General features: G+C 37.5%; 1 protein-coding gene across 2 annotated transcripts in view; it reads left to right on the forward strand.

Moving 5' to 3' along the window:
* Nucleotides 1–12,107, forward strand: part of LOC149088608 (uncharacterized) — a 55,280-nt gene that overhangs the window by 15,361 nt on the left and 27,812 nt on the right. For both annotated transcript variants that reach the window (XM_089248149.1, XM_089248158.1), the window contains exons 6-12: nucleotides 837–926; nucleotides 1,197–1,226; nucleotides 1,645–1,719; nucleotides 2,489–2,932; nucleotides 6,161–6,187; nucleotides 7,398–7,460; nucleotides 9,381–9,590. In XM_089248149.1, coding sequence (XP_089104275.1) covers nucleotides 837–926; nucleotides 1,197–1,226; nucleotides 1,645–1,719; nucleotides 2,489–2,932; nucleotides 6,161–6,187; nucleotides 7,398–7,460; nucleotides 9,381–9,590 — 939 coding nt within the window. The remainder of the gene's footprint in view (nucleotides 1–836; nucleotides 927–1,196; nucleotides 1,227–1,644; nucleotides 1,720–2,488; nucleotides 2,933–6,160; nucleotides 6,188–7,397; nucleotides 7,461–9,380; nucleotides 9,591–12,107) is intronic.

Raw genomic sequence — 12,107 nt, forward strand, 5'->3', positions numbered from 1 at the left:
GGGATGCAGCGGCGTCGGAGCCGGGGGTTCTGTGGGTGCTTGACCACCCACAGTAATTTGTGGCATGGATCCGAGTACCCCCAGAATTGATTCAGAAATTAAAATTTCCGATATAAAACTAAAGACGGGCACCCACAGTTTAGAAACACTTCCGACGCCACTGTTGGGATGCGCGGCATATGTCTATACGGTAGTCAAATTCGTCCCAAACGTTTGCGAGTATTTTTGCATCCACTGCTTCCTCGGCTACAGTTATGCGTATCTTCAGTTCGGCTAATGTAGCTGGAAGGGGAGGCATATAAACGTAGTGTTTTAAAACCCCCCACAAGGAGAAATTGCACACTGTGAAGTTCGGCGATCTTGTAGTCCAGTGGTGTTTAATTGAATCGATCGTTTAGGAATGCGATTGTTGAAAAATACTCGAACGTTCAAGCTCCATTGTGGTGGTGCCCCGTCCTGCTGGAAAATGAAGTCATCCGAATCGGTTTCTAACTGTGGGAAAAGCCAATCTTGACAAACACTCAAGTGACGGCCGAAGGAAGAGCGTTAGCGTTACCTGTCGGCAACTGCGTGAAACCAGAGATTTCCCTCTTTCTACTTACACATTATCCGATCAAAACGGATTAAAAGCTGAATAGTTATGATTTTTTTTATATCGGATGGTTGTTTTCGAAATACCTTGTATTATAAATTAGGGAATAGAGTTCGAACCCGTCATAGAGTGCTGCATGAGCATAAATTACTTTTTTCGCCATTATTTCCAGCTATATTTAGTAGAAGTAGCTATCATTTATTAAGTACAAAATTTGATAAAAATGAAAATAAATTCCCTTTAGGACAACAGCCTCAACAACCAGCGCCACCACCACCACAGCCTCAGCAACCGGCACCCAGTGGTCCCCAACCAGGTCAAGGAGGAGTAAATGGTAAGTGAGATTTAAGAATAAAATGAAAATCTTACTAATCATGCTGCAATAAGAAAAAAATTAACTGGTGGGTTTTTTATTCCTAATTTTTCATAAATTATTATTCTAATAATTCAGGGATTTCAAACTTCCAAATAAATTCAATTTCTTTTGCTTTCTTCTCTTGACCTATCTACGATATACGCAAATAATTTGCAACGTAAACTTATAAATTATTGCTAAAACATTGCCATAGTAAATTTATAATTTCGTTTTCTCTCTCTCTCTCAGATTTTATGAACAATCTGTCTATATATGATTGTAAGTATAAGGCATTTTTACCTAAATTCTTGAATTTATAGCGAATCTGTTTATTACTGCAGTATATAATCGATTTTTATAGAAATCGATATTCGAAATTCTTCTCTGTTTTTCTAGTATAGCATAGATTACTTATCCGAGGGAAAAATAATTAATTTGATTTAATTGAGAGTATCGTGAAAACACAATCAGAATTTTATATAAAACTTAAGAAAAAATTACAGGGTGGAGATATGAATAAAAGTTATTTATACGAATTCGAATACAAAAAGTATAATTATTATTCTTTATCGGGGCAAAAAAAGTTATCACCAACTTACGCTCTCACGATGCATACAAATTTTAGATTTTCTAAAAAAAAATTATTTACATATTTGAATTTTCTAAAAAATTAATCTTTATTTATTTGTGTTTTCAGCCTACAAACCTCAAGGCATGACAAACGCCCAATGGGAGAATTACATGAGAAATTATTTGCTGAATTATTATGGAGGTAAATTCAATAAAACCCCTTGTGCTAATTTTTTACTTCACTTTTTATTCAATGTGTATACACGGTATATTAGCACTATATGTTTTACCGAGAGAGAATTGACGGACCGAAGAGAAGTTTATTAATCATTTTTCTTGTTCTTATTCCCCAATATTGCAATACTATAGTGCATGGAAAGTGCACAACATTATGATCATTTTAAGTGCACAAAACTATGCTTGGGAAGTAGCTACTGTGAAAGCTATTTTAATCATTAAATATTTCTTAACATTTATAGTAGTTGGATCCTAGATTGAGAGTTAAAGAAACAGTGAAAATTTCTAGCTTTTCAAAAAATAGTTTTTAATCAATTTTTTTTGTGAGCGTAATAGAATACAATGAAACCCCCATTTGACGGTCACCCCTCTTTTACGGCCAAACAATATAATTGTGTTCTATTTTAAACTCTTCAATAGGAACTCCTCTTTTACGGACGAATGTTTTGTCCATCTGTTGTCCGCAAAAGGGAGGCTTTACTGTAAGAGTTTCAAGAATTTTTCAGCAAAATATATGATTTTGCTATCGACTCATAACCTTACGTATAATGTCGCAAAATAAATTTAATACCGGTTCAATGAGGTGTTGGAATGATTCATTGTGTAACGCAACTGTATAAAATATATTTAAAAAAATTATTAGCAGCCACATAAAAGTGTTATGTGCAAAATCTTATTTACATGAACAGAAGAGGTTTTTTTTTTCCCTCGTATCCATGAATTTCGTTGAATAGGCGGAGCAGGAGGCGGATCGTCATCATCCGCTGCATCACAGGGTGCAGGAGGAGGAGGAGGAGGAGGAGCAGGATCGTCAGCAGCATCAGCTGCAGGAGGAGCAGGATCGTCAGCAGCATCCGCTGCAGGAGGAGGAGGAGGAGGAGCAGCATCGTCAGCAGCATCCGCTGCAGGAGGAGGAGGAGGAGGAGCAGCATCGTCAGCAGCATCCGCTGCAGGAGGAGGAGGAGGAGGAGCAGCATCGTCAGCAGCATCCGCTGCAGGAGGAGGAGGAGGAGCAGCATCGTCAGCAGCATCCGCTGCAGGAGGAGGAGGAGGAGCAGCATCGTCAGCAGCATCCGCTGCAGGAGGAGGAGGAGGAGCAGCATCGTCAGCAGCATCCGCTGCAGGAGGAGGAGGAGGAGCAGGAGCAGGATCGTCAGCAGCATCAGGTGCTGCTTCGTGTGAGTGAATTCGTATAATGTTTTTTTACTCATATTGCAACAAAATAAACGCATTTATTATACTTCTCTCAATGAAGGAAAATTTTAATTGCGTCATTGAAAAAGATTTTTGAGATATTTTCCCATACTTCCATACTGTCAATGTTTCTTCTACTACAGTAGTTTCCATTTTATCGTCAATGTTTACATGTTTTGTAAGGTGGGAAAGACGACTCCCACTGACAATGTGAACCAACCATTAAAGATAGAAAGAACATTTAAGGTGACGTTATTTCTTTATCCCAAAAAATAATATTAAAATTAACACAAAAAGTTTAGGCAGTGTCGAACACTGCCGCAGTTATTTTCGTGAAAACGTCAATCATTGCAACTTACATTTATTGAATACAGGGTATTTATTGAATACTGTGGTATGAGAAGATGGATGCATATGCCAAATCTATACACGTTTTTTCCTTATGTGGTTGATTTGTCCAAATCATGCACTTGTTCAAGTTTAAAGAATTTCTGGAGGTATGCGCAAATCATTTTTGAACCACAGGCGCTCGCAACTGTCACATTTGTTGCCAGTAAGTTGCAACCCACATTTGTAAGTTCACAAAGTCTAGGCAAAGTACTAGTGCAAGTACAATTTCGGACCCCGCCGTCGTATTGGGAACGCCAAGTCTGTCCAATGGGTCTGGGTTGACTTCCATTGCACTGTCCATTTCATCAGCAATGAAATCCACAGCCATACTTGATCGAGCAAAATTCTGAAAAACGTTACAATTAATCATTCATTACACTTCACTCATTATGAGTTGAGAAAAAAACCCACAGTTTAAAAAATTGATTGCAGATAACAGCACTACAAGAATTTCACAGAAACAAACTTCACGGAGGATTCACTACACATAGACACACATTCCATCATGTACCAGTTCGATAGAAGGTTCGCAGAGGAATATGGACGAGGTGCATGTCTGGTTTATCTGGGTTAATAGTAATAGCCGTACTTGATCTAGCCCCGTCAGATGTGCTGGAGTTGCACTTGCGTTGCCTATATTCGCGGCAGTACTGTGCGTCGGTTTTGAATTTGGGCCCTGCGTTGTTGGTGACATTCTGTTTGTCATTTTGTGTTCCACGCATTCATGCCCGATTTTTCTTATTTTGGTTGAACTCATATATTGCGGCATTTTGAAAAAATGCAGAAATGTTCACACTTTTTTTAAGAATTTACAGCCTTGTATCTTTTTAGGTTTTCAAAAAACAAACTCAAACCTCAAAATGAGTTATAGCACATATACTGCTCTTTAAAACAACACTTGGTTCACTGGGATTAGATAAGCAGTTTCTGAGATATGATTCCGTTTATAGACACGTGTCGAATCCAAAAATTCGAAAATCATCGGTACACTTTGAGTGTGTGCAGTTGCTAATGTCAGGCTGCCACAAATATCAAAATGACACTAGCACAAATTTTAATTTTTTTCTCTTTAAAAATGAGACTAAGATGGCAGCGCTATGTCTGTTTTTTAAGGACGTATTGAAGTTTGAAAAGTTTCCAATAACAACTGTCGCGCATTTGGAAGCGATTGCCTCCCTCTCACCCAGCATCGATTTTAAAGACGTTTTCACGTCAAAAATGGAGTTATAACTCCACGGTTACTCCACCATCACTACAAAGCCGAGGAGTAAGAAGAGCAACAAATATTACAGTATAATATCACTGAGTAATCCTTTCATACGTTTCTCTTATTTCTACTGTACTAATTCATAGGCACAGAAGGAAGTTTGTTTTCATTATTCAATAATACTACTTTAAGGTTAATTTTAATTGGATCAATATATAGTCACCCCTCCTGTGAGTTCTACTGAACACCCATTTCCATCATCAGTCCATTCATGTCGGAGCGCACACACCGACAGAAAAACGGTTACGTCTGATCTAAAACTGGAAATCCTTATTTTTTCAGCTAAGCAGACGGTTCCATTTTTTCAACCTGGAACTCAAAATTTCAGCTTGCTTTAATTGCGAAAGCTTTAAATTGCGGACTAAATCGTTCAGGTCATTCTATTCTATGAAGTGAGGTCGTAATCAGGTCTGTGCAATTCTGAGAGTCGTGCATCATCTGATTCTCTTTCGTTTGAAATTTGTAAATCAGTGCTTTCTAAATTAGACTCGCTGTGTAGTATGTTTAATTGCAAAGAGTCTTGAATAATCAGAAATTTAATTTTATACATGTATTCCGGTGCCCAGAACAATATGAAGAACAAAAATCCTTAAAAAAATCTCAAAAAATTACGTAGAAACCTCACGTGTTAATTTTCAAGAGCAGTTAATTTCAATGTCAATCTCACAATTCATTTTCAAGAGCAGATTCGGATTCTACACCAAAACATACATAATAAATGCATCACATGTGCCAGATAGAAAATGGCTGTTCACCAATGCAATCTATGGCTAAGAGACTCAAACTTATATATTCGCGACCACACTGCGTTTTGGTTTTGGGTTCTGGCCTGGCATTTTTGGTGTTATTATATTTTAAATTTTATGTTCTACGGATTCGTACCCGATTTTTGTAATTGTGGTTCTACTCTGCCCTCATATATCGCGACATTTTAGAAAAAAAAACGGGGAATTTTCCAACTTTTAAAATTTACAGCCTTGTATCTTTTTGAATTTTCAAGATACAGACATGAAACTCAAAATAGGTTGTAACACGTATTCTCTTCTTCAAAACGACATTTAGTTCACTCGAAGCGGATGATTAGTCTCGGAGATATGATTCCGTTTATAAACATTTGCGAATCCGAAAATTCGAAAATAGTGGTTTCACTTTGCACGCTTACAGTTCCCGACGGTTGGCTGTCACGAATGTCGAAGTAAAAAAAATTGCACAAACTTAAACCCTTCTTCTTTAAAATGAGGCTAAGATGGCTTCACTATGTGTATTTTTCGTTGAGTTATTGAAGTTTCAAATTAGTTCGACAAAAACCGCTCATTTCGGCGAGATTGCCTCTCCACATCCAAAACCGATTTTAAAGACCAACAACAGCCACTGAAACGTGATTACTTTGGCTCTTTTTTGTGGAACTATTCACACATGTTTTTCACAAGTTCATTCCTATGATCGTATAAAATTGATTTGAGGAATTAAAAATATTATGTGCAGAAATGTATTGTTACATCATAAAATATAAATATGTAAAGTTTGCGTCATCTCACATTAAACTTTTTTTTAGCTATGATTGACTACCAGAAATTCGCAAGTAAGTTTCATAGTTATACGTTTTCTAATTTTTTACAATTTCTTTCAAGAATATCAAGTTGTTGAATTAAAAATAAGAAAAAAAGAACCAGTCAAGTCAGTGTTGCTGTAACTTATACATACTGTACAAGTACTATGAATACGAATAAGACAATATAGTTTTGTTATAATTGAATACTGCTTGAATCAACTGCGTGCAAAAACATTCAGGGTATTTTATAAAAAATGCTCGAAAAGAATAAAAGTTATGAAGTTGATTCTATATGAATAAAGCATGAAAATATTACTGTTCAACCGAGCGATAGTTTTGTGATACTTTCACTGCTATTAAAAATTTATTTTGGGAAATTAATCAGAATCACGTCGTAAAGTATAAACATGCAAAGTTTACGTCATCTCACATTCAACTTTTTTTAGCTATGATTCTACCAAACTAGATTGAATACACAAACTAGGGTAAAGCCGTAGTGAGGGGAGACTTGGGGGGGAACCTGTTCCCCCTTTCCCGAAATGTGAGAAAATGACCAAAAAAAAGTGAAAAAAGATGGTCAAATGTATTGTTCTATTACTTTAGTCCCCTCCGAAATGAAAGTGCCCCCTCCCCCGAACGAAATTTCTGGCTACGGGGCTACTACTAATTTCCTGAACTAGGGAAAGAGCATAATTATGCGTGTGTGTTTCTCAAGCTCTCTCGAGGGGTCTTCTGTCAATCTGGTCTTGGCTACCTTTATGTTATTGGCAACCGCCACAACATTAAAATTGATATACTTCTCCACTTTTTTTAAATACGTAATCAACTGCTGGTCAAAAAGATTTTATTTTAATGTAACTTTTTTTCATCAATCATGGAGACAAACATGCGCACAGTGGTTTGAGCATTATTTATAACTGAAAGACCATGCAAAAAAATAAATCATTCAATTCGTCTGAATCCTTCAATATTATCCTCATCATCATTCATTTTACATGTAAGATAATAAAAATTAGATCTCGGTAGACGAGATGATTTAGAACATTGAGCAAACATTGCTTTTGTTGATTTTGGTCAAAATATTGAGAAAAAAACAGAGATAAGTTGCATAGTTTTACTATAATTTTAATTATATTTACTTTCGTTGAATAAATATGTCTCGTAACATATTTTTTTTTCAATGAGGAAAACCTTCTGTAATTATAAAAGTTTTTATTATATCCAACGCACTTTTCTACAGGTATGAAACCTGCTGACTGGGATGATGCCACTTGGAAGAATTATATCGACCAACTTATGGGAGGTACGTGCTGAAAAATAGCTGATTTACTTTTGTTTATTCTAGATCCAAATTTTGTTTCTATTTATTCATTTTGTTTCTATTTATTCATTTTGTTTCCATTTATTCATTTAGTTTCTTTCTATAATAGTACAAACTATTGCGAGAAAAAGCCAATTTCAATTGAAATCACTTGTATTATGAAATAGATTCGATTTGAAATCGTTAGTTCATCAAGTATCAAAAGAGATCCAAAAATCATCTTATGATAATAAATTAGAAATCTATTGCTGCTATAATTGCAAATATTTAAAAATTTTCTCAATATTCAAAAAACTTTTTTTTTTAAAAAAATGGATGTTAGACAAATTTTAATAAGATTTTTAAATGTCAGATACTATTTTTTTGTCAATATTTTTAATTCTTTTCTTTGAATGTTACTCATTTACACTGCTGGCCACCCAAATTGCAACACCAAGAAAGACAAGAGATATCGCAACAATATTTATTTTGTAGATAACATGTTGACCAAACATCAAATGATTAAATTTATAGACTTCTGTGAAGTGTGGTTCCTGCCAAAATCAGTAGCCAGAGTAGCCGCCATTGTTGGAGATCACCGCTGCCACACGCCTCGGCATTGATTCAAAGAGACTTTGGATGTGTTCTTGGGGTACAGCAGACCAAGCAGCTTCCACGCGTTGCCAAAGTTGATCTGGTGTGGCAGCTGGGGATGTAATCTGGGTCAATCGTTGAGCAACCATGGACCACATGTTTTCTATCGGCGAAAGATCCGGGGAGCGAGCTGGCCAGGGAAGCAATTCAATCTGGCGATTGACGAAGAACCTTTGGACAATACGTGCCACGTGTGGTCGCGCATTATCCTGTTGAAATATGGCTGTGGGCAAGCCCTGAAGGTAAGGAAGGACAACTGGCTCCAACACCTCGGAGATGTAGCGCTGGCTTTTTAAAGAACCGGCAATGCGTACTAGAGGAGTGCGAGAGTGATATCCAATACCGCCCCATACCATAATACCCGGTGCAGGACCAGTGTGGCGGTGCATAACGCAGCTGTTCAGCATCCTCTCTCCACGGTGTCTCCAGACTCGAATCCGACCATCGTGGTGTTGCAGACAGAAGCGTGACTCGTCAGTAAAGACAATTTCATTCCATTGTGCCGTCCACATCCTTCTTTCATCGCACCATTGGCGGCGGAGACGTCTGTGGTTCTGCGTCAAGGGTAGACGAAGCAATGGACGTCTTGCGGACAGATCACTCTGCTGTAAACGGCGTCGAATGGTACGCGCAGACACTGGATGATGCGGTACAGACTGAATGTGCTGTGCTATGGTTCGTGATGTGGCTGAGCGATCCGTCACTGCCATACGCACAATACGCCTGTCATCACGTGAAGTGGTGCACTGAGGTGGATGCGATCGAACACGTCGGTCCGTCGTACCCTCCTGCATCCAACGATCACATATCCGCATTACAGTTGTTTGGTTTCGTCCAACACGACTACCGATTTCCCTGAAAGATAATCCACAATCTCGGTAGGCCACTATCCTTCCTCTGTCGAACTCGGATACTTGATCAAAAGATGATCGCTGTTTTCTACGAGGCATAATTGATCGTTTTTTTGAAAAAACCACAAGAAAAACACAATTGCCGTACTTCAAATCGTCGAAATCTCCAAGCCTTAAATAGCGCTTTGAAGTGGCGCCACAGGCGCGCGTGATGTGCGTCTGCGCTGAAATTCTAATCATTTGCATATCTCACCTCCGCTAATGCATGTTGTAAATTTCATATTATTTGCATGCTTTCTTCAGGGTGTTGCATTTACGGTGGCCAGCAGTGTATATGAGTAATATCTAGTAATATCTAGTTTATCTACTATAAATGCAATGCTGACACTGATGATATCGCTATAACATGACATTACAGGTGGCTCACAAAGCTCAGGTGGTCAATCTGGCGGTCAATCTAGTGGTCAATCTGGCGGGCAATCTGGCGGTCAATCTGGTGCACAATCTGGTGCTCAATCTGGTGGTCAATCTGGTGGACAATCTGGCGGCCAATCTGGTGGACAATCTGGTGGGCAATCTGGCGGTCAATCTGGCGGTCAGTCTGGCGGTCAAACGACACCAAGTTCCAGTAAGTTTTGACAAGTTATAGAACTGTTTTTTGAAAAAAAAGAAAAAGCTTAAAGCTGGGTTTTCCTAGGAGCGGAATTTCTGAACCGTGTGCAGTCAGCGTTTTCACGCCGTAGAAACCTGCTCCTGGAAAAACCTGCTTTAAGATATATTTTTATTGTTTTGCTCATACATTTCCTTGTTTTCACTCTGATTCGAGAATTTCGTTCATATTCTAATTGTAATAACTGATTTTAAGTTTCAAGTGAATTTTTAAGTGGAAAGTCAGCGACACAAAACACCATAGACAAAAAACAAATTTATTCCATGTTTATGCAAAAACACTGATCAAAAACCTAATATTTTAAAAACATTGCGGAAATTATTTAAACTCATACACCTTTAAAATTTACAATTCACACACTTTCACTTATTGCTTTTTCCGTCCGCCATTTCCACTCGTTGTTAAGCAATAACTGTTTGTAACAATTGCAACCAAAGAACAGTCGGACCCGCTTAGAACGAAGTAGGAAAAAAAAACAGCGAAACTGTTCGTTATAAGTGAGCTTCTTTATCCCCGTGCCGGCTAGAAAACTATGCGTTTGAGCAAAATGAAACATTATTCAAATACGCAATACACATTTTTTAATAATCTGAGAATTGTTAATATAAATAGAGATTTAACTAATCAAAAGAGACAAAATAGTTATAGAAATCTTAGGTAATTAAATACATAAATGAATTTAAAATAATATATTTTTTCATGATACGATTATAGACGTTAAACGTTTCGCATAGAAACAATTTTTGCCTAATAAACAAGCAAAATATAATGCTTTTTCTTTTACCGAGAGCCCGGTTGCATATTTCGCAAGTGCACCGTTATTCCGCGATTGTACGATTTTTTTCCTCAATTTTTTCCATGCAGCCAATCACGTAGCTTCACCCGTCACGATAATTTGCGTAACTTTACGACATCTTGTTCTATTTCTTATCTGATCGCTGAACAGCGGTGCAAAGAAGGTAGATATTTTTCCGTCCCCGAGATCCGCCAGACACTTCAAATGTGCAATAGTGCTATTTTCAATGCAATATAAACGATTTAATTTTTTAAACCAACAAATTTATACAATTAGAGCACAAACTGAAATATTCAAACAGTTAAAGGCGGATAACGATTTCAAATTTCTGAAGATGTGATAGAAAAGCATTGCAAATATCATGCATTTGTTTATAATCGTAAACAGCCGTAAAATATTTGTGAACATCTATTTAAGTATCGAAACTTCAGAAGATCAAAGATGCTGAAAGGAATTACGTTTCGCAGAACATTATTACTGGTCTTTTAATAATTTTTACACATGCTTTTGTAAAAATATTTAATTGATTAATTATATACTTATATTTTAAGAGTCGGCAAAACACAGGGTGTTTCAAAAAGAATCATCCGATTTAAAAAAATCATAACTACTCTGCTTTCAATCCGTTTTGATCTAATAATGTATCCGTAGGAAGAGGGAAATCTCCAGTTTCACGCAGTTGCCCACAGGTAGCGCTAATGCTCTTCTTTCGGCCGCCATTTCAGTGTTTGTCAAGATCGGCTTTTCCCGCAGTTAGAAACAGATTCGGATAACTTCATTGCCCAGCAGGACGGAGTACCACTACACTGAAGCTTGGACGTTCGAGAACTTTTGAGCAATCGCATTCCTAAACGATGGATCGGCTGTACGGGACCTGACGATTCAGTTAAACATCACTGGCCTCCAAGATCGCTGGACCTCACAGAGTGCGACTTCTTCTAGCGGGGGGTTTATAAAAGGCTACGTTTATGTGCCCCCCTCCCTCTTCCAGCTACATTAGTCGAACTGAAGATACGCATAACAGCAGCTGTGGAAGCAGTGGGTGCAAACATGCTCGGAAAAGTTAGGAACGAATCTGATTACGGTATAGACATATGCCGTGCATCCCAAGGTGGACATATTGAGCATCTTTAATCAAAAAAGGAAGTAGATAAGCAATACGAAATGCACAGAACATGTGGAATTTTGTAATACCCATGTTCGTTATAAGAGAGCCGGACTGTATAAGCGACTGCATATGAAAACTTTTTATCAGTTTTCCTTGATGATTTTGAATTTTTCTGATGATTTTGAATTTTTCTGATGATTTTGAAGCCTTCTGCTGAAAATAAATTATGATTTAAATATCCGACATCAAATATTACCGAAAATAATTTCTTTTGAAACTGTTTATTTCAAAAAGAATTTAATAAGAAAATTGTTATTTTTTTCAACTAATTAACTAACTAATAGCAAATAGTTCAGGTAGTCATAGAGTCATTGCTGTGGAATTGATTACGCCTTACCTTACACAGTACCGTCGACCAGTTCATACAAAAACATGTAAGAGAATCTAGCTATCACACACTAGTATAACGCTCTCTTCCTACTGGCACCGGCGGGACAGAAAAATTTGTCCGTAAAAAAAGGGGGTGACCGTTAATCAGGGGTTTGAAATACATACTTTTATTATGCAGGGG

The sequence above is a fragment of the Pholcus phalangioides genome, unplaced genomic scaffold (assembly GCF_987345545.1).
Source record: "Pholcus phalangioides strain wild (caught in Gottingen) unplaced genomic scaffold, Ppha-v1.0 ptg000003l_1, whole genome shotgun sequence".
Taxonomy (NCBI): Eukaryota; Metazoa; Arthropoda; class Arachnida; order Araneae; family Pholcidae; genus Pholcus; species Pholcus phalangioides.